Source organism: Colletotrichum navitas (assembly GCF_030913465.1).
Source record: "Colletotrichum navitas strain CBS 125086 chromosome Unknown LY79scaffold_15, whole genome shotgun sequence".
NCBI lineage: Eukaryota > Fungi > Ascomycota > Sordariomycetes > Glomerellales > Glomerellaceae > Colletotrichum > Colletotrichum navitas.
Window position 1 is genome coordinate 521438 of NW_026850561.1, and position 26595 is coordinate 548032.

The following is a 26595-nucleotide window of genomic DNA, read 5'->3' on the forward strand; positions in this document are numbered from 1 at the left end:
AGGTTTTGCAGTTAGAGAAAGCCATTCATCCTATGCATCCTATGCATAGGATCGCATATATGAAAGGCAGGTAATGTAGAATTATCGTTCTACCAGATTGAAGTCAAGAGTGATAGTTGGCAATTAACAAAATTGTGTTAAAACGATACGTTTTGGTAAGAAGACTAAGTCAAGCATCTGAATTGTGGTGCGGATGTGAGCAACCTATGAAATACCTAGGCTACAGAACTTGCTAGAGCAGCAACAGAGAAACCTATAACCACAGTGCACTCACAATTTTGTCGATGACGGCCTGCTAAAGGTTGCTTCGAACAATACTCAAAGTGTTTTCTTATCAAAGAAAACGATTGAGTTGGGGGTATCCAGACCATCTTTATAAATTGTGCACCACAAACAGGCCTCATTGTAAGCCTTTTTTCAAGCGACTCCCTCTTTGGGTTTGGGAAAGCTGGTGGTCTGATGCTCTACAGTCCCCAAGATCACATATGACAATTGCATTGCCGTTGACAAACACGGTACCTGACGTCACATCGAACCATAGAAGCAACTGCCGATAGTGTGGAGCAACGCGTAAGGAGAATTGATTTGAGGAAGCAAGGGCAAACTGTACCCCGGAAGTTTGTCAATCGGCAACGCTCCGATAAGTCAGCTGCGCGAGATGACATTGAGCATTAAGCAACACAAATCCCTCAAGCCAAGGTTTCCAATTCCTTTGCCCAGAGCATATTGGGTTTGAACACGGGCTGACGTGAGCTAGGTATTAAATCCGGCCTCCATTAAAACCCCCGCTCAGGCACTGATGAACGGATTTGGCCCCTCATTTGGCCCCGCGTTTAAATCCGGATGCCCCGCCGGCATCATTGGAAACCCGCCACGATGCCACGGCGTTTCAAACTATTTATCGCGGCGAGGGATTTAAGACAACAGCATACGACGCAGAAGAAAAAGAAAAAGAACACTGAACTTCATTCCTATTACACGTCGATATGTCCTCCAGCCACCATCAAGCGCCCCCTTTCAGGGCAGAGCACATGGGCTCTCTGCTCCGACCCCAGAAGCTCCTCGACATTCGGGAGGGCAAGATTCGAGACCAGGGCCTATCCGAGGAGGAAGCCGGTCTTCCTGCCGTCGAAAAGGAGTCTGTAGCTGAGGTTGTACAACTGCAGCGCGACCTTGGCATCAAGGGCGTCACCTCGGGCGAGTTTAATCGTACGCGCTTTTGGGGTCTGATGTGGGACGAGTTCGAGGGTACCACCCGCCTGCAAGATGCTGAAGCCAGCATGTTCCGTCTCTACCACCCGGATGTTGTGAGCCTCATCGAGCAGGACCGCAAGGTGATGCCTGGCGACTCCGTCATAGCCGGCGGTAAGCTAGCTCACTCACCGGAGAAGTCCAAGTCCAACCTGCATGAGCTTCGCCTTGTTCAAGCTGCACTTCCCAAGGAGGAGTGGAAGAACATCAAGTTGACCATGATCACGCCCGCCTGGTTCCACATGCGCTACAAGCAGGGTAGAGCCTATACCAAGGAGGCGTACGCCAACGATGCTGAGTATTTCAGTGATGTCGCCAAGGTCTACCAGGCAGAGCTCAAGCAACTCTACGACGCTGGTCTGCGCAATGTCCAATTCGATGATCCTGGGATGGCTTGTAAGTTACCACAATGTCTGGCGCGAATGTAGCTGCTAACCATGTTCTAGACTTCTGCTCTCAAAAGTTCCGTCAGGGATGGGACGAGGACAAGGACAACAAAGGTACCGTCGAAGACCTCCTCGACGCTTACATCAAGCTCTACAACGACATCACCAGCAAACTGCCCGAGGATATGCACACGGGTATTCATCTCTGCCGCGGAAACTTTATTGGCGGTCGTCACTTTGCTGAGGGTTCTTACGACATCATTGCCAAAAAGCTCTTCCAGGACCTGGATGTGAACACTTTCTACCTTGAGTACGACACTGAGCGTTCTGGTGGCTTCGAGCCCCTCCAGTTTCTGCCCAAGAATAAGAACGTTGTTGTCGGCATCATTAGCACCAAGGTTCCTAAGTTGGAGGACAAAGAGCAGATGAAAGCTCGTGTCCTCAAGGCGGCGGAGTTTGTCGCGAAGGGCAGTGGTGAGACCAAGGAGGAAGCTTTGAAGCGTATCTGTGTGTCACCTCAGTGTGGGTTTAGCACCCATGAGAGCGGGTACCCGTTGAGTCTGGAAGATGAGAAGAGCAAGCTTCGGTTGATCCGAAGGATTGCCGATGAGATTTGGGGCGAGGCGTAGAATGTTAGCCGGATACACGTAGTGTGCCCTGATATGGAGTGTGACATTCAACATGTGAAATTTATCCTGGGTGGTTGGAAATTAGCGGGCACAGAAGATATTCGGTTTTGCTGGAAAATATGGGAATCTACAGTTTCCGTTGGGGTTTTTTTCTGTCTACTATGATTAGCTTCTAAAAATGCAATATTGATCAAGCTGAACAGCGGCTACGCCTTATTCCTAACTTATAAATATTGTAGACTTTGATTCAGAACCGGTATAACTGTGGATAGGCATTGACATATTGACTACTAACGCGCATAGATTAAGAAAGAATGACCATACAACTATTTTCAATACCCCTCCCCCAGGTATAGGGTTATCAAATGATGGAAACAAGGAAAGAGAGAAAGAAAGTGTGTATTGTATCGACTTCGAAAAAAAAAAATGAAATCTTGGAGGGATAATCGGCTGTTAATACCCTGAGCCACTGCAAGACCAGTAAATGACATGCACCGGATTAGGCGGCCTTGATTGAGCGGATAAGGTTCGTCACTCCGCTCGAAACCTGACTCAGAAGCGAGGAGTCAGACTCGTTGGTAACGACACTCCGACTCGTCTCGTAAGAACGTCTTCGTTGGTGCATCTCCCTGACGAACTTAGGCCAGGTGTTCGTCAACACAAGATACTTGATGTGGTCATGCGCAGTATCGAAGACTGCAAAGTCAAACGCCGAGGGAACCTCGCCTGTATACCGGACTTGGTTCCGGAGGTCGCCATGGCTGCTTGACTCCGATCCCTCGTATCCTTGCACATATGCGTCGTCGAATGGTACGGCGATGTTGATTGATGAATCCTCGCCAAAGATGATGCGGGCCGGCTTGTCAAAGATATTGAAAAGTTGCTTCATTTCTTGCGAAGGAAGGTTTAGCGGAAAGTCGGCGTGCTGGAGAGAGATGAAATCGGCGTAGATTTCCAGAGCACGGTTGTACGCTTCTAGTCTTTCATCCTCGCCAAGAGACTCTTGTGATTTGGAACCAGACAGTGTATGAGGCCACGAATGAGATTTCCACTCAGACACACGAGCCAGGAATGCTATGTTCTCTCCCGAAAAGTCGCTAAGAGCCGAGAATTCCTGCAGCCCACTCCGATTCTCTCTAAGAGCGTGATCGAGGGCAGTCATTGTCAGCAGGCGGCTGTCCGGCTCGGAACCTATATCGGAATATTTCAATTGACAGAGAGCCAATTGGGCTTTTTCTTCCTGGCTGGAAGATGGAGAGTTCTTGGTACCATAGAATGAAACTACAGTGGATGGCCTAAAGGTCATTTGCGATCCCGTCTCCCACCTTGCATTCGCATCTGTTACGTGTTTTGTCTGGATGCGAAGACGAACAAGCTGAACAAGCGGGATGAATATGGTGAAGATTTCGAACATCATGGTAGAAAGATGGATCCTGCCCTTATTAATCAGTAGCAAGGAACTGAAGGTTTTCCTTATACGAAGCGGTACTTACCACTGGCTTGGCGTAAAGTACATATTGATCTTGTTAAAGGCTGGTACATATGATGCAATAAGAAACATGGGAGTTGCGTGGAGACTAAAATGAATGTCAGCAAAACTGCAGAACGTCTGGAAACACGCAGCCTTAACAAACCTCGAGAGACAGCAACCAACGGTTTGTATTCGCCATCCCATAGTATCTCGGATACTCCAAGCTCTCCAAATCAGAATCGGCGCAACCTGGGCGTACGTCAACCGTGAATAGCCAGAGGGTGCCACAATTATAGAGGCCATCATGGGAAATCACGTACGACCCAAGTCCAGACAAACTGCCAGATAATGGTTGGCCACCATTCCCATCCTCGGCCCAACTCGATGAGCTGCTCTGGAAGAGTTTCCCCTCGTATTTCTGTTCCCGGAATGCCGAATGTCGGGTGGTATTTCTTGCACGCCAACCACATGCCAGTAGTAAGAAGACACTAGGAATCTCAGTCAGGTCTGTTAATCAACCGTGGGTAAGCTTTCAAAAGGGCTTACCTGTGCTACAATGCCAACCCAGATAAATATCATGAGTCTCTTTCCATATTCCATGTTCCTCAACCTGCAGAGCCATGAACTCTTTCTACCGTTGCATCCTTGTTCATAGCGAGCCCCGTTGTCCGTGAATTGAAGTCTTTGCAGCTTTGCTACATGTAGAAATCTACTGTTGGAAGCATGAAACAAGGCGATACCCAAGGGAAACCAAATTCCCATGACGAAATACTGAACATCGTAGGCGATTACCACGGGCATTGTCCCACCGATCGGGTATGTGATCTGGGCCATGCACCAGTACATGTGCAGAAATATTATGGAACCGAAAGCCAGTGGCAAACCCCTGATCTTCAGGATGGGATGTGTGCGATTGGCCCAAAGGAAGGCCATCCCAGCGAGTACAATGGCCGTCCATGTCGCACAAAACGTGACGTAGAAAATGCCTATTCTATCCCATTTTGGGGGCATAGGTGGGAGGTTGTAGATTGTAAGACCAACCAACGCTGCGGGATCCATGGTTGTGACAAAGTGGTGTAATGACGAGAGATGAAAGGAGTAAGGGTAAAAAATTGTCGCAATGCCAATTTTCTCTGATGTACTGATAAAAAGGGGGATCATGACACTTTTAAGACAAGGCGATCAGACTCATAAACTGAATGGAAAGAAGAATAATAGGGATATTTCATAACCGAATCGCGACACTGCCAAGGAAAGCCTCAATACAACTGTATCGGCACTTGTGGGGATGGGACTCGCCCATTGAGTATTGCTAGACCCGCTTGAACCATGACATGCTTGGTGAGAATACCAAAGGAATATAGAAGCCCAGTTCTTCCCGTAGCGAATCCCGTTGGCCCAGGTCCACATAGGTAATCGACTGACCCTTCGTTCAGATCGTGGCGTTCCTTGAGTGTGATACAACAGATTCAAAAGCCCCGTCACCCAAAAGGCAAGGTGCTTATTTCGACTCAGCTTCCTTCCGCTCTTTCGTTTTCTCGTTTAGCTTTGACGATCTTCCAACCCGTTTGTCTGTGCTCTCCGGCCCCAGATCCAACCGACGCACTAGACGTTATGGGTGGTCGCTCTAGTTTAAATTTGAGATGGCCCAATCAAAGACTTACCATGTTGTCTTAGACAATGCGATCTTATCGAGTCATTCTTCTCAGGGGAAAGGTCATAGAGAGCCTTATGTGTCATCTTCCGCGAAGTCGACCAATTAGCCTCCCAGAATCCGAATCTAAGAGCCCACTAGCTCACTTATCCCATCCTGGCAGTGTTTAGAACGTACGGACACACCCCATGGTTGACCTCCGATCTATTGTGCACCGGCTTTGTGATTGACAGCAATAAACCCATGCAGATCATTTGCTGGGGCCACATGTTCCTTCTAGCCGATTGAGGTGCTTCAAGCTATGAGAAGCACGGCAGTCACGTAGACGAAATGGAAATTACTTAGACCGGTCTATGTCTTTGTGAACCCAGCAAATTAGAGTTTCCGTCCGCGATGTTGAGTGAAGGAAAGCATGTACGTGCTTTCTGACCATTCAGGCAGACTATTGATTTCATTTAGGCTATGTGAGTAATGAATTCGCTTCAAGGTTTGGAAGTCAGCCTCTGCTCATTTTCAGCGGAAGTGTTGAACAAATAGGAGATTTAGTTTAAACAATGCTTTAACCATTAAGCCAGACAAAACTTCGTAAGCAGCAGTGAAAATTTCTCTCAGTGGCCTTCTGTGGTGCGTATCTAGGTATTCTAGAGAGACTCAGTGGCGGAATTCTGCCCTGGTTTTTTCTTGTGAAATTTCTTTTTTTTTAGGAAAGGAACAAAGATGACGAAGAAAAAGAAGAAACTAGGGGCAAAAAAATCAAAAACAAAAAACCTGGATACATTTGGCTGCTACCGGTGTTTACAGCAAAACTAGCTTAGATTGGGCATCTTGTTTACTGGCTGAATCTGATGCAGGTGAATTCGTTTGCTTAGCTGCAAGCCCACCGTTGAGTAAACTTAGATATTGCCCTTGCTGGCGCTTCCCGAATACTTCAAGATGCTTTTGAAACGCCATGTTTATTTCAGATGATTTGAAAACTTGCTAGTGTGAAGAATTCTCTCATATGGTTGAAGACTACATATCATTGTTAATTTCGTCGTCCTTTATCCTAAAACTTAGCTTTATTCTATTGAATACCAATCAATACCAATTTCCTCATCGGATGGAAAGCTAAAAATTCGCTTCCAGAGCCATGTGCGGGCTCAAAGCTCTAAATCTCTACATGTTTTGGTCATATAGGAAGCCCTTCCACTCGATGTTGGTACGATATTAACAAGACCGGATACTAGGAGTTTTTTCAGCGGTTCATGCCGAAAAAAAAAAAAAGATATGAACATACACACAGGGACCGCCCGGTCAATGATGGGAGCTGAACACAAGCGATGCAGTTACATCTTGGTCAAATGCGGTCGTGTAATAATTATACGTAGCCATTCTGACATGAGGGAATGAAATGTATTGCCTAGAACTGTCATCTTTAATCAATGAACCAGACCTTCACGGCTTTCTTTTTTCCAGCTTCCAAACACTTTAGCAAGATGGGGCCGGTGAATCTTCAATAAATGCAATGACTTGGAGCTTGTCTGAGTCGACACTTGGGGTGCTCGAACTGGTTTAAGCGGGACCTCATGAAGTATGTTGATATCATGTGAAACGGGCTAGACTGATATCGTGTCAGCGTGTAAAACGGAAGCCTGAAAAGCTTTGTATCATTATGACCATGGTTCATTGACGGCAGAAGTGCTCATAAGCCATGCCATCTGCTTGATTCTAAAGTCTTTTCTGACCAAGAGCTGTCATCCCTCCGATGACTAAATATATTGCCTTGGGCTGGTCGAAGGAATACATAGGAGCACGAGATATATATATTTTGTAAGCCCAGCTATGTGGACGGTATTTTCACCAACCAAGTACATTGATCCCTTTTCATCGACTATTGCAGCCCTCTTTGTCTTTGACCCCTCAACAGGGAGCGAAAAAGACAACAAATGACTGTTTACCGCCTTAGAAGGGCGTAGTCTACAAACATTGGCTGTACCAGGTGTTGACAAAGGTGCAGGTGGTGCCGGAGACGCAAGCGAAAGGACCAGACCAGCCCTGACCACCGCACTGGCCGTACTTCGGAGACTGAGCGCCGCCAGGGGCGGAGGTCGTAGGGCCGGGAGCAGGGGCGGTGGTGGTGATACCAGGGCCGGGGGCGGTAGTGGTGGCAGGGGGCGGGGGGGTGCCACCAGTCGCCGCCGCGGCGAGGAGGGAGGAGACGGAGGTGTAGGCCGGCTTCTTGTTGTAGTTCGAGTCCCAGAGGAGGGCGTCGCCCGTGCCGGGGAAGGTCCCGGGGATCCAGCTGTACTTGTCCGTGAAGCCCCAGATGGTGACGCCGACGCAGCCATCTACATCGAGACATGAGCCGACGACGTTGGCGTAGTCGTTGCCCTGGGTCGCCTTGGCAGACGAGGAGGCCGGGAGACTGGAGTGTCGGATGTCAAGCTCGGTGTAAGCGACCTCGAGGTTGAGTGCGGTGAAACGGCGGAGGACGGTTGCGAGGGCGCTGCGGCTCGGGGTTGAGCCGACAATCAGATGACCCTGGAAACCGACACCGTCGATAGGCGCACCAGCATTCTGAACAATTGTGACGGCCTCGTAAACGCGGTTGGTCTTGGCCCCGTTGTACTCTAGGTTGTAGTCGTTGTAGTACCTAATTGATGTAAGCGACTGTGCATAGTTCTCAACGAAGGATACAGGAGACTTGCAGTTTCGTGTTAGGATCGGCAGCCTTGGCAGCTCTGAAGGAGATAGGGAGAAAGCTGGTGCCGAGCACGTTGTAGAAGACACTCCTGCGCCAGCTGCCGTCGTCGTCGGCGGCCTCATTGACAACATCCCAGGCGTAGCATTGGCCCAAGTAATGCTTCATGACATTTGAGATGTGAGTCTCGATGACGGACGTCAGGGTAGCGGCGGTCCACTGTCCACTGGAAACCCAGTTTGGCAGCTGAGAGTGCCTTGTGGATTGTCAGTTCAAAGCTGCATTCAATGACACCAGAGCACAGGCATATTCACCATGTCAAAGTGTGACACCGCAGAATCTGGCCGTTTGCCTTGGCGATGTTGGGAACCTGTAAAGTAGTTATTCGTCAGCTATCATACTCCCGCGAGACTTGAGTGAAATATATAAACAGGGAGATGCGACTCACGATGTCTGCATTACCGAAAGAGAACGAGCCGCGGTTGGGCTCGGTACCCTGCCACTTTTGCCCGTTCTCGGGAACCAGGGAGCCGAACTCGTTCTTGTTATTCACGACGGCTCTGTAGGTGGCATCGTTGACCTGGCCTTCGCCGACAGCAGTTCCAAAGTACTTCAGGCCAGCACGGACAGCAAGAGTGTTGAGCTGGGCCGAGACGAGGCCGGAGCCCAGGAAGACCGTAATGAGAGCCTTGGCGTACATGTTTGTCAACTCGAGCAATGACCAACAGTCGGAAGAAACACTACTCTCATCAGACAAGTGTATGACCACCCACGTTGCAATCAACTTTAATTTGAGGCGGAAGAAGAGCCAAACTTATAGATGAGCCGACCATAGCATTTTGGTATGATGGAGGGCGACGCTGAACGGCGTTGATCGCCTATCCTTGCTCTTGTCATACAGTTCGGCTGTCCACAGCGGGCTAGATTTCCTGGTTTTGGTACGCTGAATGTGCCTCCGGCCCATTGGGTGTGGTGATATTTGCCAATTAATACTCGCCTAGTCCCGGTTAGCTTGGGCGGTGAACACGACAGCTTTCAGCAGCGACATGTTTGCTGTGGCGACATTCATCCTTTTACCCGGACCAGATCTTGCCTGCTCTGTGATCTCGCCTAAAGGTCTCAGCAGTCCTCAGCCAGGTCGCCGAAGTTCCCACGTGAGGTCAGAAGGGGCAGTACCAGTAAAGTGAGTGCCACGGAAATGTAACCATATCTGACTAACGATTTGAGGATGCGGAAGAGACTCCGAGCTCTTCTGTGCCTGGCATAGTGCGAGGTGAGGAGGGTGGATAATTGATTGTTCGCAGGCTTATCTCCCTTGGTGTCCGAAATGAACCAGCTTGGCAATGTCAGTAATGGGCTGAAAAGAGGAGCGCGAATGGTGGGCGTTATTGTTGCGCCCAGTCTCACTCCAGACGGAGCGATCCGAATCACCCAAATTCCCACCAGTAGTAAGCAATCGCGGGATATTTACCTGCTGGGAATTGTGAGAGCCACTGAATCATCGTTCCAGACGCTTGCTGTCGAACCCGAACCGTCAAGACTATGGCATACATCGCCTCAATGCGGCAGTTTCCACATTAGCCTGAATGGCAGCCCATTGCCATTCCACTGCTGCTGGTTACACTGCATTGGCTGGCCAAGACTTGAACCCCAGAATGGTGTCTTCTAGCTTGACTGCCTTGGACACGGAGTTGCCCCGGCTGCCGAAGTAAACAACCATGCCTATTGAAGTGCACACTACAATTCAAAAGCGCTGTCAAACGCTTGTGCCACACGTAGGTGGGTGACTTTTGTCAAAGAGGATGCAACATGTAGTAACCTATCGGCTGAAGTGGGCACAGCTGCTTATAATGTCAGATGCGTAGTTGGCTAACTTGCCCATTGGCCCATTTAAAAGGCAGGAATCCAATACTACGTGATTTGATCCCACACTGCAGGGCGATGCTAGAAGTAAGGGTGCAGTGGGGTAGAGTAGACAACGGCAGGGATCACAACTTCTTCACCTATTTGGCGATGACTCTTCGGAGCGATCCAAAACAAGGTGACAGACGCTGAGGTGGCTTGGCTTGAAACATCCATCTTCTTGTGGCACCATCCAGAAGAACCGATCTATCCATTTCAAATGTTCGCTTGAGGATCTTCCGGGTTTGGGCTCGAAATGAAGGAGACGGCGCTGGCTGTAATGTCGCTTGCTTCGGTTGCCATATAATACACAATACCCGACATCCTTCTTCATGGATTCTTGAGTAGCTTTCTTGACTGAATTCCCATTCTAGAGCATCTAAGAAGAAGACGTGCGCCAACAGCGCTCCCAAGCTCCACCATTTCCCTCTGTCGCCAGAGTACGGCTTCTTTAGATTTGCAGCTGAATGTGGCCTGAGAATGTTATATACAACAATTCAGCTTCGATGATGTGACGAGAAGACTAAATCTTGTACAGTCCCCATCGACTTTGGCCATGAACATGATGCTCATGGTACAGACGTAGAGACTCTTCACGAATCACCAGGCTGAGATAGCGGGACTTCGTTGCGCGTTACGTTCATGGTAGTACCTAATTGAACAGGTGATAGCTTGCAGGGGCGCAAATGTTCTCCGCAACAGGCTTCGGGTACACCATCATATGCGACGTTAAACGAAATGGGGAATCATCGCCCTTACCATCGTGTCTGGCCGTCAAGTCTTGTCTGGTTGGGAAAGTCACCAAAAAGGCCATTCGAATGCCCCTAATACATCCCAGGTTCACAGTTATCCTATATTCTACCATTCCCCCAGTGGAGCACAAAGCTCTCGATGCCAAAAGCGCAATTTATTTGTATGTGCGGGATACTTCGGGGCTGCACCGGCGCCGCGCTCCCCCTTGCTATGATTTTCCGACGTTACAAGCCATTGCAAACGATTTTGGATAAGCATAGCTTCGCTGTGAAGCAAGTCGTTTGGGATTCCTCATTTCGCCCACAGGTCTATTTTCCGATCCCAGAACCATAGGTTGATACTTGTGTCTCAACCTGAGGGTTTTCGCCGGTGAGTCGGAGTATGGACAGCCGTACGACACCCTTAGATAGAATTAAGAAGAGACACGGAGTGGATATTTTCCAGAGCTGAATGAATTGATGGCCATGCTTGATGAACTTGGATGGCTCATCGCGGTAGTTCAACTGAAAACTCGTGACGAGCCTGCCGAAATCTATCTACCAAATCTCCCGGCATGGGCGGCTCGGCATTTAAGCGTGGTAGTGAAGCATCAAATTCAGGGGGATCAAATTCGCTAGCCGGAGGCCAGCCGTCATACAGCAGGTTTCCCGTCTCCCAACGAACGTATCTCGGCAAAAGCTTCTCTCTCAGATAACAAGCAACATAGAAGCCTCTCAGCTTGCTTCTAGATGTCTCTCCGCGACCTTACGAGGAGAGATTTTCTCAGATAATTATCGCCTCTGTGGTATCCTATTTATGAGCTTCTGGTACTGAAGCCATGAGGTTTGCAGTTTTACAGCACGTGACACCAACTCTTGAGGGGGGCTGACGGGTTTTATTTCAGACGGCTCCGCGGAGCGACACTTTGTGTGAGGAACTTGAAGATCTGGGCTCTTTTTCGCGAATGAGCTGGGATTGGCGATGCGGTACTCTTGATAATGTAGTTGGGCCGTAATTGGCTTGTTGTGGTGTAATACGGCGGCACATGTTTCGGTATTGGAAGAAAAATTGGGCTGACTGGCACGGATAAAGCGAGGAATCAAGAATGAAGTTTGAAGCGACGGTCAGTCTCTCGACAAACACGCCCCCCCTCCCATCGTTTTAAAAGCCCTCCTGTTTCAGTAGAGGCATCTCCGATTAGGTAGCTGGTGTTCGTTATTACAGCGTCTTGAAAGGAAGGCTTGTAACACAAGTCTAAATGCTCTTCTTTCATGCTTTCCTACAGCCTTCCGCTAATTTGCTATCTATACAAGGCCGGATAAGGCCCCTAACTTGTCACCACCGCCCTTCCAAAGGCTTAATGCCCGCCAAGCCTCCGAGTCTCATTTATAACGCCTGATTATGCTGTGCTACACTTCCTGCCAAGGTAGCACCTGGCCGGCCAGGCAAGGATAGATTCACCACATCAGCACGGCTGTTCCAGGGCATCAGAAGCTTCCGGCGTACTACTCTCAATGTACTTATCGGAATTCATGCTGTTCCGAGTATTGAAAAGTCCGCCTCCGTTGTCAACAATGTGTTGTGAAAGTGTTTGGGTCAACGACACCTAGCCTGCGCTATTCCAGGGGCCACGTCTCAAAACACAAAAGCTTCTGGTGACAAAATGGATAAGTGAAAGGGGGAGAAGGCGAGTCTTTTGATACATGATGGAACGCATACCGATGCAGCCATTCTTTGATGATGGCCCCAAGTCATGCGAACATGGTTGGACAGAGGGGCGGCTACCCGTGCAAGATCAGGCAGACGCCCGTCTCGTCATCCTTCCCATCAGGACGAACTCTGCGAACCACATGTCCCTGTGAGAGGTCGAGGGTTTTCTTGACTCGTTCGCGGCCACCCTAAGTATACAACACCAGACTCGGACGAGACGAGGTGCAATACTCTCATGGTGTGACGATGCGGAGTGCGGATAGACTGGCGTGTCCCCGACGCCCCCGCGCAGGCTTCAACTCGGAAAAAGTGCTGCATTACCTTGCAGAGAATTTGCGTCAGACCCTGCCAACCTGGGCAAAAGTCTCACGAGGGCTGCGAGGTAAGGGACGTCCAGCCGGCTCCAAAGGGGCTAGAGGCCGACAATGGGAATGTCGTTTGGGCCAGAGGAGGGTGTCGAATGGAACGGATATCTACATGTCGAACCGTGAAGATCTCATCTGCACTTGTGGTTAGTGAATCACACGTAAGCTCTCGGTGCAAATATGTCTGTAAGCTGTACTTGGTGCTGGTTCTGTAGCTCAGCGACTATCGCACGGCAACCCTCCTCACAGAGCGGAGACCTTGACGGCGAGAAGCCCAAGACCGAACTCGGAAACCCACTAACGCGGTGGTCCGAGTCGAGTCGTACTTGTGCTCTCGCGCTTGGTAGCTGCTCAAAGAAGAAGCACGAAAAGGGCATGCGGTGATGCGGCAAGAAGCCCGTTTAGAGTCCATTGAAGAACCTCGAAGAGAAGTATGTGCAACTTATGGCGTATTTGGGGCTCATCAAGAGAGGGCCCGACCCGTCGTGTACGGACGTATCGTATTGGAAAAGTGGAAGTCACGGCGATGCTCCTCGGAGTCCACGGGATTGTATGAGAAATGAGAGAGTATAAAGAAGATTGCAATCTCTGTGAATGATTGTTAGACAAGCCTCACTTCACACTCATCTTGGCAGTCTAAAGCTTCATCTACAAATACCCCATCATCCTTAGCACCATCGCCACCAGGACTCTACCCCCTGATCATAAGCCCTGGCACTCACTACACAAAGAGCGGCTTCATCACCTCGCTGTACAACCTCAAAACTCAGCGCAATGACCGAGCAATCTTGCAAGCAAACTAACTCTTCCAAGTCAAAGAGTTGATGCCATCGCCCCTCCCCACTTGGAATGGAATACGGACTGACATGCTCACAGGCTCCAGCAGCAAGACGTCCGGCAGGCAGAGCGCCCCCTCGAGCACAGTGCTCGTGGACCGCTCGTGGCAGTATCGGCCGCTCGGCCGGGGCCAGGCGGCGACGGGCGGAAGCAGCAGCTACTGCGTCGACCGGTGGCTTACGGAGCCGTCGTGGCAGGAGCCGTTCCACACCATCGCCGAGGTGCCGGCAGCCGGATTCGAGGCGGGACAGTGTGTCGGACGTCAGGTGTCGGGCGCGTCGGCGACGTGCACCACGTCCCGTACACAAAAGCAGCAGCAGCAGCGCTGAAACCCGGAAAATGCAGGGAAGGCATGCAAGGGTGAAGGGTTTTCCCTGGGGGTCGGGCTGGGAGAACTCTTATTGGTTTTCGGGGAAAGGTTTCTTATATGTGGTATGCCACTCTGTTTGTAGATTTGAATGCACTCCCAGTAGATCATCATCGCTGGACCCAAGGTATCTACCTGCATTTCCGTTCACTTAACCACATCATCGTGGAGATGAAAGGAAGGCCCCCGATCCGTGCACCCATTGTCCAAGGCCAGATGGGTACGAATGGCGGGAGCGTCGTCTGGTTCGGATATCGAGCTAGTCTGTGGCTGGGGACGTCAGTGAGCCCGGGCTGCAGTACGTGCAGAACTCAATGAGATGAACCAAGGCGGCCGAGGCGTACATCCGGCCTGCTTAGCATTGGCATGCGAGGATGACGGCTGGAAAGGCGTGGGCGGGACGATGAGGTGTCGGTCGTTGGAGAAGTATCGGCCGCTGTGCTGTACGTGTCGAACCACCGGATGGAAAGTCACAGCTGTACTTCTTGCACCAACACATATACCATACACTCCTCTTTCTTTCCTCTACAAGGGCAAGTTCGCGTTTGCTTTTGTCTTGGCATGCCGATCTGGTTTGGGGTGTTGAATTTCGGACGGATCCGATCTAAGTGGCTCGCCGAGCCCAACGGCGCAGCTTGGCATGGCCTCCCCCTCATGAGAGATGCCAGATATGGAGACGTCATGCAACTCTTTTTGCACCACGTCCGTCGCTTCACTGTCGGCAGAGAGCCAAGCAGACCGCATACATCATGGTGGGGGTGAGTTCGAAGCATGACGAGGCAGGTTGGGTTAGGCGACGCGGAATGCCGAGTGAATTTATCGATGCGATGGGCCGGTCGATGCGAGAAGCAATAGTTTGTTTAGAGATTTGAATGGGACTCGTCAACTGACTGAGAAGGGCAGACTTATTTTTGGATGCCATGGTAGTTCCTCGCCTGTTCCGCCCTGCCGGGGTGGTTGTTTACATGGAGAAGGGTCGCGTAGTGCAGCTCTTCCAGTTTTGGGAGGGAGGAACGAGCGTCCTTAGGTAAGCGGGTTAAGGTAAGCCGAAGCGGCAAAGGTGAGCGAGTGAGTGAATGAGTACACAAATAAGTGGGTGAGTGAGTCAAGTAGCTGATTACTCTTCTCGCAAGTCAGTCTCTCCCTTTCTCAACTCATTATTGTCGTCACCTTTTTGACGCCAAATCGTCTCTCTCGCCGGTCCGGGATGGCCTACGTCTGTCTACGGCTCCCTGCTGCCGAGGACAAGTAAAAAGCATAAAAAAGCAGAAGAAATGAGACGGTGCGCGTTCAGGCCCGGGTGCATGACGTCAAGCGAATCAGAGGACCAGTCGGCCGTCTTAGACTTTGCGGCAACAGAAATTGGCAGCAAGCAATACGGAGACGAGTTGCTTTTGTTCGGTCTTGAACAATGTTTTTCTTTTTTCCTCCCCCCTTTGCGCCTTGTTGAGCCCCCAAGCGATCCAGCGGCCATTTCAGCGCCACACTCGTTTGGGCTGGGTGACAGTTGATGACTCAATCCTTGCAAGTAATTTCGCTGAGTGCGTACTACATAGTAGTTAATTTGTCCATAAATTGTGCGTGGATGTGTGAGACGGCCGAGAAAGTCTCCCACGACACCGCAGGACAGAGCAGAACAGAGCGTACGTAGCAAAGCAGATCCATCGTGTTTTGTCTTGAAATTCGCGAGCATCGTAGTCCCCCCTTTCCCTCACGTAGACACGCCTCAGTTTCAGTGGTTCCGACAAAGGAGGCCGAGCGGAGGCCAGGGCTCGGTGGGGGCGGGAGGGGAAGGGGACATGTTTGCAAGGGACGAAGTTGAAAATGGATGCACAAGACGATGGGGACGACAAGAGGATGATCCAGGTACGGGAATGGCATTAGATGATTCGATTCAAGACACCCGAAAAAGTGTCTGCGGCAAGCAACAAGCAACAAGCATGCGCTGATCGCTGAGACGCGATGCAGGGCCGCTGCGACATGGAAACAAGCGCTTGGGTCCCGTCATACATCATCGTACTTATCTAGCCTGTTGTGCTGGAATATACCTACCCAAGCTTATTGTGTAAAAAAGGGTATATGATATGCATAAGGACACTACTCCTTCGCTCATCTGTTCTCGACCGGCCGATGCGTGGCAAACGCCATCCATAGATTCCTGCACAAAGGCGGAAAGTCGAGACGGCTAAATTCGGAACAGCGCGTCCCTCATGGGCCAGCCACCCACCCACCGAGCGGGCAGCCGGGTTGAAGGGGCAGAGAGAAAGGCTGGTTCAGGAACGTCCCGCAAATGGGAGAGGAGGAGAGAGATAAGGCAAGCGAAGCTAGTCTTTGGAGCACCCTTTTCCTGTTCTAGCTCATCGAAGCCTCGCGAGAACAGCAACGACGGCAACACCACCTGCGGCGCCTCTGTACTTCAGCCCATCCCCCTGCCACAAAGGGACGGGAAACAGGCTACTGTTGAAAGCCACGGTATACGCCCTGTGCCGTAAGGGTGCCGCGCCATGATGGGTGTCTTCAATGGCCGAGCCCTTTTCTTCCAACAGATGGCTGGGCCGGCTGCCCTCTCCCCCCGCCCCCCGGCTAGTTCAGCTGGCGCCTGCACAGCCCGGACTGTGGCCCTCTGGCATCGCCTACCAATCAGCCAGAGACATGCGCGTCAGCGTCAATGTGTTCAAGCTGGTCACCACGGACTCCCGCGTGGGCCAGACGAGCGAAAAGGGCGCGGAAAACACAGTACCGTACATGTGTGTGTGTGTGTGTGTGTGTGTGTGTGTGTGTGTGTATCCGTACGTGTGCGGTATCTGTACCGACCGTCCCGAACACCACCTCTTGGAGAGCTACAGCGTCGCATCCTTCTTTTCCACCTGGGAGACGCCTCAGCCACCTCGCCCACTTGCTTTCTGGGGTGGGTTCTCTGAGTTCTCTGGGTTCTCTGGGCGGGCTTCTCGTCAGGGTGGTGCATTCTGCGTACAGGTTAATTCGACCCCCTTGCACCTCAACCTAAACAGGAGGATGCAGCCATCCCTGTCCCGCCCTCGACCAGGGACTCCGTTCTAAACGAGGAACGATGTACTCCGTAGTTAGAAGGGTGACATGGAACCCCAGACCCGGCTCGCTCGCCCAGTCGTTGGCTCAGTTGCTGACCTGTCAACTGACTCCAGTCGCTCCGGGGGGCTTTCCCTTCGCTAGTGTTCCCCCCCCCCCCGCATAAAATCCGGCTGGGCTCATCCCTCCTCTTGTGCCTTTGTGCTGGCAGATGGCCATACTTGTAGCGCGTGCTAGTCAGTTCTGCTGCTGCTGCTGCTGTTGTCATCGTCGATGTCGTGCTATATAGCGTGGTGTACTTGACGTTGTGGTGGTGGCTTTGGAGGATGGAGGGGGGAAGGTGTGGTGGTGGATGACACTACTGTTTAGCTGTATGCTGGGGCTGGCGGCGCTTCTGGATACCTAGGTACTTGGGCTTAGGTACCTACCTAATTTAGCTGGTGTAGGTAGAGAGGGCATGACAGGTAGGTACTTTCTAGCACGTGTGAGCTGTAGCGACATGCAAAGTACCATTCTCCCTCGCCGCCCCCCCGTGGTCATGCCATCGCATCGGTACATCGCCCGTCCTTGGCCCCCGGCTGTCCTGCCGTGACTTCTTGCTTTTTGGCCCTGTCGATTTGTGCCGTCCAGACAGTCATCAATTCCCTATTCCCTCCTCTTGCTCACCACCATCGACTTCCTCTCTCCTCCAACCACCAACAAGTCGACAACGGCCCTGTAGATCCCCGTATCTATTTCCCTTTCTCCTCCCGACCTCCGCCCGCTCGCTTCGTCACTCGTTCGAGGAGGACCCAGTAGTGTGAGGGATCGAGCTCAACTATCCCGACCGACATCGTCAAACCTCATACGACCCGATCGCTGCCACTCCCTTGGAATACCGGCCGCCCCCGCGTGCACAACGTACATACATACGACCGAGGACGCCTTTACCTTTAGGCCCGCCCTGCACACACGAGAATCTCGCTTTCCATATTAATATCCCATCCTCCCAAATCTTCGAACCGATCCAACTTTTTTTTCTTTTCTTTTTTTTCCGGGTTGATGCATTGCTGCCTCCCGTTGAACATCGCGGCCCCTTTCGGTTGAGGAACTGGACGAAACGACCCAGAGAAGCACCCATTTTCGCCCCGTGGAAAGAAGCACCAAAACTTGGCTTTTATTTTCCCCGATATCAAACAGTTATTGCAATACTTTGAGGCAACACGTGTGACAGAAGCTGGGACGGCAGTTGGACCCTGCTCAACCTTGCCCGACTTGGGACGAGAACCTACTAGACGCCGCCGCCGAGGAGCCATCGTCAAACCCACACCCTTGCGACTTCAAGAACGCATCTCGACCGAGGACGCGCGCCGTACACGCTGTGTAATCACCACTTCCAGTCGAGAGTGATTGGCGCTTATATTCCGTTGCCAATCTTTGAGCTTGACTCGCCGGATTGTGGCTCAATCTCATCACCCGTGCCGCCACCCGTGGTTTGAGCCATACGTAATTAGGAGGAAATACCTTCCTTGAATTACTTCCGCCGACTCCGCATTCCAACAACCCGTGTTGACTTTCGCCGCGCCTACATCCTCCAAACTCCTCCCGCTGCTTTCCTTTCACAAATCGGCGCCTCCAGCTCTCTCCAGACTTTTCCCACTTGAAACCTGTCATCGATACCGCCAAAATGTGTAAGTTCTCACCCGATAGCCCCATTGCCATGTAGCTGGACCTGAACGTTGCCCAGCCGGTCTTTCGACGACGATTATGCCCTTTGCGCAGCTGCCGGCCTGCGCTCTACAGTGCGGCCCGCTCTTCGACGCCAACGGCGCCTGCGTGCCACCTGCCGTCCCGGCGGCCGACGCCAAAGTCTATGATGCCTGCTTCTGCAGTCAGCCGAACCTCCAGCCCTTCAAGACTGCCGCCACTGGTGTGTGTGACCCCGCAGGCTGCGATGCCGCCGGCTTCAGCAGTATCCAAGGATGGTACACCTCGTTTTGTAATTCCGTCGCCGGCGGTGCCGCTGTCCAGACGTCCTCTTCTCCTGGATCCACTTCGACGAAAGGGGCCTCGAAAGGATCTTCCAACGGAAATGGCGGCGATTGGTATGACTCTCCACCCGTCAATGTTATCTCTGATAGCTGCTGACAAACACATTTACAGGCTCTCTAACCACTGGAGATGGGTCGTCATGCTCGTGATCCTCGTAGTCGCCATCGCCGGCATCTGGGTAGGCGCCTGCATCTGGCGCCGGCGCTACCTCCGCCGCAAGGACCGCATGTACGAGCTCGGCAAGCACGCCCACCAGGGCCCCAGTGGCATCATTGCCGGCTCCGGCGTCGACGTCAACCAGGCCGGCATCGTCAACGCGCCCGGACAGTTCATGCCCGGACCCCATCCTGCGACCTATGATGAGAAACCCCCAAAGGAGAAGAAGAAGTGGATTGTCAACCAGCGGACATAGGCATGACGAACTTCCTTTCCAAATGCTTGGCGAAGCAAAGTATCCTTCATCATCATCCAACGGCTTAACGAGACGGCGTTCATTTGTTTACAGCATTTAGTGCTTGGATATCCCCTCCCCCACACACATCGTTATGGGCAAGGCTTATGCTCTTTTTTTATTATTATTATTACTATCACACGCTGTTCTCTCTGTCATTTTATAGGCGTACGGCGGGAAACATTGGGTAAGCTCCATCATTGGGATCAACGAGCGGCGGTCACTGTACTTTTTCACCGCGCAATCACTAAAGAAGAGGTTGCCGCATGGGCAAAGGTCGATGTCACGAAGCAGAAGGCGAGGGAACCCAAACCCGCAGGTTACGCAACAGAACGCGGCTTCTGCTCTTCTCCTTATTGAGAAGGAGGTTTTGTATTGTTTCTTTCTTTCTTTTTTTTTTTGCCTTTTTGGAAAACCAACGGTCCGGAAAACGGAAGGGGAAAGCACTCGGGGCCACGGAGCTCGGCCCTGAGTTTGAAATGATAATCCATCTTTGCTTCTATCCATCCGTCCATGATTGTGGGAGACGCGACGGCCCCTCGGGCGGGCCGCCGTGCTTATCCCTCGGCAGCTTTTGGCAATGACTCGGGTGCGGGGAGACCTGCCGCCGCAAGTTTGGTTCTGTGCTAAGTTGTTTCGACTGCCTCGTCCCACGACTATGGTTTTTTTTTTTTTTTTTTTTTTTTTTTTTTTTTTACGGTGGGGTGTGCAGATGTGTCTTGCAAACCAGATATGATTCACGTCCGCCTGACCGGGGCCGATCAAACAAAAGTAACATGCAGACTTTCGGACCGCGTTCCTATTCCCGCCTCACAACACTAACTCAACGGGTCAGAAGACCTTGTGTGTGTGTGTGTTTATGTTTTATCCCTTTCAGTCTCTCCCTGCCCGCCCCCCAACAAGAAGCGTTTTAGGCACGGGTCTTCGGGGGAAAGTTGCGGGGAAGAAGAACCGGCGCGCCCGGCGGCGATTGGGGTGGTGCGGGGGACACCCGGAGCCGTTATATGGGAGAACAGCGCACAGTGGACGATGGTACATACACCATACGGCTTGTCTTGCCGTCTTCTGCGGAAACCTTCGCTGGCTTCCGAGGCCAATGTTCCGACGGCAGTCAGTCAGCAGACTGCGAGCTGGTTGACATTTCATCATGCTGCCCCCACCCCCCCAAAAGTAGTCTTTTAAACATATAGCGCAACAGAATCACCGGATTCGGGGCGCGGCATTGAGTGAAGTGACTATGATTGGTTATTCAATGCATCTTATCTATATACCATTATACCCTATGCCTCCTCGTCTCAATCCAAAAATCAGGCGATCACGTTCGTTCGGCTTTTTGCTTATTCCGGGCCTTTTTCTCTGCATCATCCTTCTCGAAACTCTCAAACCGCTTTACCATTCTGAACACGTTACCCAGTGGGAGCTATTAGTTTTCGCAACAACGCATCATTTACTTGGTCCTTACAGGTAAGGCAATTTTGGCTTTATCACTCTGCTCTTCAGCAGCATCCATGTACAAGTCGATCAAGCATCCGGCGGACCACGCTTGCGTGGGGCACTATATATCTGTTAGCCTACACTTCACACGTCGGGGTTCCGATGTATAAGACTTACCGAGTCAGGGCAATCCTCGCCGTCCTTCTGCGTTAGTTCTGCCAATCCTGCCCATGGACTCTCCCGAATCATCTGCTTGCAGCCCATGAGTCTCCGCGTGACCTGTTGGAAGGCTTCAGTACGTCCAGCTTCGGATCCCCTCCTTGCAAGGTCGAACTTGAGAAGTGCGCGGAGGAAGAATCCCGTTGGCCACAGCCACTCCGGACCCTGGTGGTAGTTGCGTCCCTTGCTAGTGGCAAAGTCCTCGCTGTCCTCGCTGTTGCGGTAGTAGGGTCTGTAGTTGAGATCCGCAGGGTCAAGAGTTGCCATACCCGTGGGGCCACGGATGGCCTTGTCGGCAACCAAGAGGGCGTGCAGCGCATGCTCGGGCTCGAAGAGTTCAGGGGCCGCACACATGGCAATGGGAAAGTTGGCGCGCAGCTGGTAGTCCTCGTACTCCTTGCCAGACTTGTACAGGTCCTTGTAGATGCCGCGTCGGTTGATGATCTTGGGATTGACGTCGTACTTGGAGTCCTCCTCAGGAATCAAGGGAACGTAGTAGCAGCGCTCGAAATTGGCTCGGATGAGATTGGCCCAGTCTCTAAGAGAGATGGTCGAGTCGTCGGCCTTTTTCACAGAAGAATACTGGTACTTGCCATCAGAGTTGAGGGAAGCCACCCACTTAAGGGTGCTATACAGGAGACCTGTGATTTCGATGGCTGCGCCATCACGGGGTGTGCCGGGAACACCCTTGGAGCCGGCGCGTTCGCTCTCGCCCATCTTGTCCATCCAAGTGCCGCAGTTGTGCTGGTTGCCGCCAAAGATAATACCGGTCTCCCAGTCAGGCTTGATGGAGATGTTGAACCCTTCATCGCTCATCTGAGAATCGATTGAAGGGCCAGCGTTCGCCTCGCGAAAAGACATGCCAGAGGCATGTCTCTGGAGCGCCTCTTGGATGACGTCCTCGATCGTGCTCTCATGCGAGTAGGCACGGGAGTCCTCGACGTCAAACCAGGTGTCGTCGTAGGGGAGGAAACGCCTCTTCACCTTCTCCTGCAGCAGGTCTAGTCCGCTGGGAGCGAACTTGGTGTAGTCCTGGATGCATTGCAGGAAGAACCAGATGGAGTCACGCGAGTTATAGCGAGGCAGTGCCCCACTGCTGAGCAAGTTGGGAATCATTCCGTGCTTCAAGACGCTGGCGAATGCGAGGATGTGCTCCTTGGCCTCGTCAAATCGACCAGTACCGAGATAGAGACCACGGAGGGAAATGAAAACGTCGCGGCCCCAGCATCTCGCCCACTCGACAGCAAAATGAGGCAAGCCTGCAGCCAGTGAAGCCACCGGCTTCTTCGGCCAAAGGGACGCAGACTTGACAAGGCCAGTCTCTTGCACACTGACCATCGCGAGGCTCTGAAGGAACCATTGGCCTTCGCGAACGTTGTCGTTCATGAGTTCGAGGCCGCGCTCCCAGGCGGCGTTGTACACTGTTCGCAAAACAAGGCCAAAGTATCTCGGCAACAGGAAGCTAGGGATCCTACGGATGGCATCGAAACGCTCCTTCAACCAAACAGCGGGCTTCTCCAAGCGATCAAAGTCAGGTGTCTTGCTGATGCGCTCCAATCTCCCAACGATGTAGTCGAGAGCCCATTGGCCGTCGCGGAGATTTTGACATAGGGGGTGGGCGAGGTTATTGTCCCTTATGATATCCTTGAGGAGACTCCACCAACCCTGCAGACCGGCGTAGACGAGTTTGCCGTACCCAGGAATCTCGTAGCAGCCATCCTTGCCGTCGCTGCCGTCACGCTCCTCGGCCTCGCATCGGTAAAGCAGAAAGTTAAGATCAACAAGGCTCAGGTTCTCCATCGCGGATCTGGCGCCCGAAGTGACGTAATTGTCAAGACCCGATGAGTGCTCAGCAGCCGGAATCCACGTCTCGAAAAGAGCGATGCTGCCGGGAGGGAACTTGTCGCGAACGGCGATGATCGTGTCGTCGCCCTTGACCTCCATGCGAACACCGGGAACATCGACGACACGACTGGGGAGGCCCCGCAGGAGCTTCTTGTCACCGAGAACTTCCTTCCTGGCCTCTTCGCCAGCTTCAACCTCCAGCATCCAGCTGCCAAGGTGCCGAGCTTTCGTGCCTCCAAGGTGGACGGCGTTGAACGCACCGTTGCCGTTGCCGTAGCCGGGGAAAGCTGTATGTGCGATCAGGAAATAACCCTTTCTTGATTCGGGGTGGACTCTGTGGACGGTAATGTATTGATCCTCGTGATGGATGTGAGTCTCGTCGTAGCCATCCTTCCCCATCAGTGTATGAATCTGGTTCAGGAGCTTCTTGATGCCACCGATGCCGTTTCTGCCACCACCAACCTTGACGGGCTTGCTAGAAGACTCGGAAGTGTACAGTCTGGTCTCATTGACGAGATCGACAAGCTTGGGATAGATTTCATCATAACCCATGACACTGCCTGTGGCGCTAGCACACATACTGACAAGAGCCGCATTTGGGAGGGTATCGCGGGCATCACGCTTCTGGGCAGGGGTCTCGTTGTCGTGGGTACAGTCCATGAACAGGGCCTGGACGGGCACCGGCTTGATCCTCCGAATGATCTCGCGCGAAGACGGGTTGTTGCCGTTGAGCATGTCGGTGCCCTCAACAGACGGGCTTAGGGGGCTTATGGGAGACTTGGAGTCCGCCTTGGAAATTTCATCCACCTCGAAGCTGCCAATCGGCCGACCTCCATGCTTATGGACCAAACGGCTTAGCTCGCCGGTGCTCCACGCCTGCATGGCTTCACGGATCAACGCGCTTAGACCGAGCCTCTTCACGAAGACGTAGTCCATCTCCTCGGAACCAGTGAACAGTTCAGCCACAACGTACAAGTCGGGGCGGACGCGCCGCGCCTCGTCGAGGATGTGTTCAGCGACGTGGAGTGGGGTGGAGTGGCAGTTGTCGATGCGGAAACCAGCAAAGTACTTGGCCAGCATGCGAGCATACTTTGTCATGTAATCCCACAGGAACTGACTGTCAGACGGCCCGCTACCATAGCGGAGCTTGACACAATCTCCCCAGACAATGACCTCGCGTCTGAGATAGACGCGTGAGTCAGGGCCTGCATTGTCAACCAGCGCATTGCCGCCCCAGACCCAACCATTGTTGACGAGAACGTTCTCTTCCGGCTTGTTCTTGGCTGTTGTGTTGTTTTTCGGCAAGCGGGTAAAGTAGGTTTCGATAAGAGGGAACTCCTTATTAATGGGACCCATGCGTGGGCCATGCTCGTCGATTCTGCAGTACTTGATGCGGTTGAAGAGCTGCTGCAGAATCTCGCTGATTTCGGCATCGTACTCCTTGTAGAAAGGCAGGTTGATTTCGTCAAGGAGGGACTTGAGCTTGGACTTTGCGTCTGCTTTTGTCGTGGTACTGCCCTCTTCGCCTTCGTAGCGTCCGAAGATGGCAGACAGAAGACCAGAGGCAACCTTGGGGTCGACCCTCCTCCTGAATCGCTCGCCCATGCGGTCGGTGCCCTGCAGACCGTGCTTGATGAGAAACTCGGCCTGGTCTTTTAGAGAGGCGTCCTTGAGGCCGGCAACATTTGCGCCATCAGCAGCGTCTTGGAGGGAGGTCGCATGACCAGCAGCCCAAGCCTCCAAGGCCGTCTCAACGTCGCGCTCAACGTCAATTGCATAGTATTCCCACAGGCGGATCTCGGAGATGACGTGCTTCTTGATGGCGTCCATAATTTTGATCAGGTCCTCGTCGCTCTTCACCTCGGTAGGAAGCCCAAGCTTGTCGAGGTTGTCGCTCAGCTCCAACAGCTTCGTATCCAAAAGCCAAGCAGATTCTAGCCACGGCGCCGTCACAAGGTTGTATCCAGCCTCGGGGTGGTCCTGTAGCCATGCGCTGTTATGTGCCGTGTGGTTGAGGACGATATCGGTCAAGCTCAGCATGGAGTACTGCTTCTCCAAGCTCTCAATGAGGCCCTGGACATCTTTTTCACCAGCAGGAAAGCATTCAGGGTCCCAGCCCAACTGATCGTACAGACTGTAGGGTGAGTTGGAAGCACCGCGGACCTGCAACGGGGTGAAATGAATCATGTTGTAGCCGCGGTCGCTGATGCCTCGCAGGTGCTTCTCCCAGTCGCCCGGGTACTTGCCCATAAACTTGCTAATGACAGAAAAAATTGACAGAGCCGGCAGCGGTAGAGGGCGACCATCGAGGCTGAGGCGCGGGGCGACATCGATGTAGTAGAGGGGCGTCTTCTTGTTGGTGGTCGTGGTCTGCGGGCTCGAGTCCAGCTCCTCGGCGAGATCTGGCAACTCTGCGTATGTGGTGTAGAAGGCATATGCGCCGGCCTGAAAGATGGGGATAGAGATTTCAATTGTGCGGTTGAAGTCTGGCTTCAGCCTGAACCGCGAGTCAGCTTGAAGGAGAGGCGCAATGTAGCAGCACCGATTGCGGTCATGAGCTTACTTGAATTCGCGGAAGTGGTCTCTGTGGAACTCGGCGCCCTGGTCTGGAATGTTGACCCACAGACTACCATGGCGACAGATGGACGAGGTGCCCTCGATGGCGAAGCGGATGGTAACGGGATCGTTCGTCTTGGGGGCGAGGTAGACGTATTCGCCGGCGACCTGGGGTGAGCCATCGTCGTTGAGGGGCAGGAGGTATACTTCGTTGGATATCATGGTTTTTGGTATCATTTGCGAATGTTGTAGGAGGCAGCTTTCGTGCCCCGCGGACAAAATGGTGACGTGGGTACGGATGGGGAGGGCGAGGTAGGCGTGGGACCTTACGGTGGTGGGAGCGGGAGCGGGTGCACTGGCTGCTGGTTCATGCGGAGACGTGACAGGCGAAAGAATGGGCCGATGCTGGGGGAGCTGGGGGCGCGAGCGCAGCAGCTGCGGAGAGCAATTGATCAAGAGGCGATAAAGACGGAATTCCAGCAACTCAACGGAGGTTTGAAGAGACCGTGGCCCTTTAGCATTAATGACTGGAGGGGGAGGTAAGAGAATGGGGAGAAGAAGATATGTATGTGTATGTGTGTGCGCGCGAGTGTGTGTGTAAGGAGGAAGAAAAGAAAACAAGAGACGAGATGGAGGATGGTGACGATATTAACCGAGCGCATAGACTAGGTAGAGAGGCATTTGCCTAGCACCGAAGATGACCAGAACAAGGTACGGTCGGCACGGTGCTTCCTATCTCTCTCTCTCCCTCTCTCTTCCTCTCTCGGCTCTTACCACGGTACTCTCAGTCTCAGTCCGGACGGCTACCTAGGTAGGTAAAGCAGAAGGTGTGGTATGGCGGGGTATCACCGCCGGCCAGTTGCGGTCTTCTTGCCCGTATGCGGCGTCAATGCCTCTCAGCCAATGAGCAAATGTACCTGAGCTCGTTCGCCTTCGGAATTGGAGACTAAGGTAGGAGGGGGAGCTCAGCAAAGTCACGCAAAACAAGACGCTAGGGCTGCCGGGAGGGAAGCTCCCCCCTTCGGTC

At 52.4% G+C, this 26595-nt stretch overlaps 7 protein-coding genes across 7 annotated transcripts; 3 read left to right on the forward strand and 4 right to left on the reverse strand.

Moving 5' to 3' along the window:
• Positions 1–703: 703 nt before the first annotated feature.
• LY79DRAFT_628049 (5-methyltetrahydropteroyltriglutamate-homocysteine methyltransferase) lies at positions 704–2668 on the forward strand. The gene is made up of 2 exons (XM_060562134.1): positions 704–1647; positions 1698–2668. Exons 1-2 carry the CDS (start codon positions 987–989, stop codon positions 2264–2266), a joined length of 1230 nt encoding a protein of 409 aa, XP_060416627.1. The 5' UTR covers positions 704–986; the 3' UTR covers positions 2267–2668.
• Positions 2669–2765: 97 nt separating this feature from the next.
• LY79DRAFT_588594 (uncharacterized protein) lies at positions 2766–4796 on the reverse strand (the record flags this gene model as incomplete). Its single annotated transcript, XM_060560935.1, has 6 exons — positions 2766–3699; positions 3760–3843; positions 3901–3986; positions 4058–4225; positions 4284–4432; positions 4478–4796. The coding sequence occupies 6 exons, from the start codon at positions 4794–4796 to the stop codon at positions 2766–2768; spliced, it is 1740 nt and encodes a 579-aa protein (XP_060416628.1).
• A 2287-nt stretch (positions 4797–7083) lies between these two features.
• LY79DRAFT_102663 (family 10 glycosyl hydrolase) lies at positions 7084–9084 on the reverse strand. Its single transcript, XM_060550636.1, has 4 exons — positions 8520–9084; positions 8386–8441; positions 8079–8327; positions 7084–8023 (listed from the first exon to the last, which is right to left on the reverse strand). The coding sequence occupies exons 1-4, from the start codon at positions 8769–8771 to the stop codon at positions 7348–7350; spliced, it is 1233 nt and encodes a 410-aa protein (XP_060416629.1). The 5' UTR covers positions 8772–9084; the 3' UTR covers positions 7084–7347.
• Positions 9085–13367: 4283 nt separating this feature from the next.
• On the forward strand, positions 13368–14141 carry LY79DRAFT_546912 (uncharacterized protein). Its single transcript, XM_060557276.1, has 3 exons — positions 13368–13600; positions 13657–14059; positions 14120–14141. The coding sequence occupies exons 1-2, from the start codon at positions 13555–13557 to the stop codon at positions 13944–13946; spliced, it is 336 nt and encodes a 111-aa protein (XP_060416630.1). The 5' UTR covers positions 13368–13554; the 3' UTR covers positions 13947–14059; positions 14120–14141.
• Positions 14142–14951: 810 nt separating this feature from the next.
• On the reverse strand, positions 14952–15855 carry LY79DRAFT_102682 (uncharacterized protein). Its single transcript, XM_060550637.1, has one exon. The coding sequence runs from the start codon at positions 15675–15677 to the stop codon at positions 15207–15209; it is 471 nt and encodes a 156-aa protein (XP_060416631.1). The 5' UTR covers positions 15678–15855; the 3' UTR covers positions 14952–15206.
• Positions 15856–18513: 2658 nt separating this feature from the next.
• LY79DRAFT_102705 (uncharacterized protein) lies at positions 18514–19575 on the forward strand. The gene is made up of 3 exons (XM_060550638.1): positions 18514–18702; positions 18759–19116; positions 19175–19575. The coding sequence occupies exons 1-3, from the start codon at positions 18699–18701 to the stop codon at positions 19473–19475; spliced, it is 663 nt and encodes a 220-aa protein (XP_060416632.1). The 5' UTR covers positions 18514–18698; the 3' UTR covers positions 19476–19575.
• A 1386-nt stretch (positions 19576–20961) lies between these two features.
• LY79DRAFT_510911 (glycogen debranching enzyme) lies at positions 20962–25805 on the reverse strand (the record flags this gene model as incomplete). Its single annotated transcript, XM_060554209.1, has 3 exons — positions 20962–21069; positions 21126–25509; positions 25576–25805. 3 exons carry the CDS (start codon positions 25803–25805, stop codon positions 20962–20964), a joined length of 4722 nt encoding a protein of 1573 aa, XP_060416633.1.
• Positions 25806–26595: the final 790 nt, after the last annotated feature.

Coding starts and splice junctions, on each gene's coding strand:
- LY79DRAFT_628049 (XM_060562134.1), top strand. CDS start 987: ATGTCCTCCAGCCACCATCAAGCGCCCCCTTTCAGGGCAGAGCACATG. Junction 1,648..1,697: donor CGATGATCCTGGGATGGCTT/GTAAGTTACCAC, acceptor ACCATGTTCTAG/ACTTCTGCTCTCAAAAGTTC.
- LY79DRAFT_102705 (XM_060550638.1), top strand. Junction 19,117..19,174: donor AACGGAAATGGCGGCGATTG/GTATGACTCTCC, acceptor ACACATTTACAG/GCTCTCTAACCACTGGAGAT.
- LY79DRAFT_546912 (XM_060557276.1), top strand. CDS start 13,555: ATGACCGAGCAATCTTGCAAGCAAACTAACTCTTCCAAGTCAAAGA. Junction 13,601..13,656: donor TAACTCTTCCAAGTCAAAGA/GTTGATGCCATC, acceptor ACATGCTCACAG/GCTCCAGCAGCAAGACGTCC.
- LY79DRAFT_102663 (XM_060550636.1), bottom strand. CDS start 8,771: ATGTACGCCAAGGCTCTCATTACGGTCTTCCTGGGCTCCGGCCTCGTC. Junction 8,442..8,519: donor CTTTCGGTAATGCAGACATC/GTGAGTCGCATC, acceptor ACTACTTTACAG/GTTCCCAACATCGCCAAGGC. Junction 8,328..8,385: donor CGGTGTCACACTTTGACATG/GTGAATATGCCT, acceptor ACAATCCACAAG/GCACTCTCAGCTGCCAAACT.
- LY79DRAFT_102682 (XM_060550637.1), bottom strand. CDS start 15,677: ATGCTCGCGAATTTCAAGACAAAACACGATGGATCTGCTTTGCTACGT.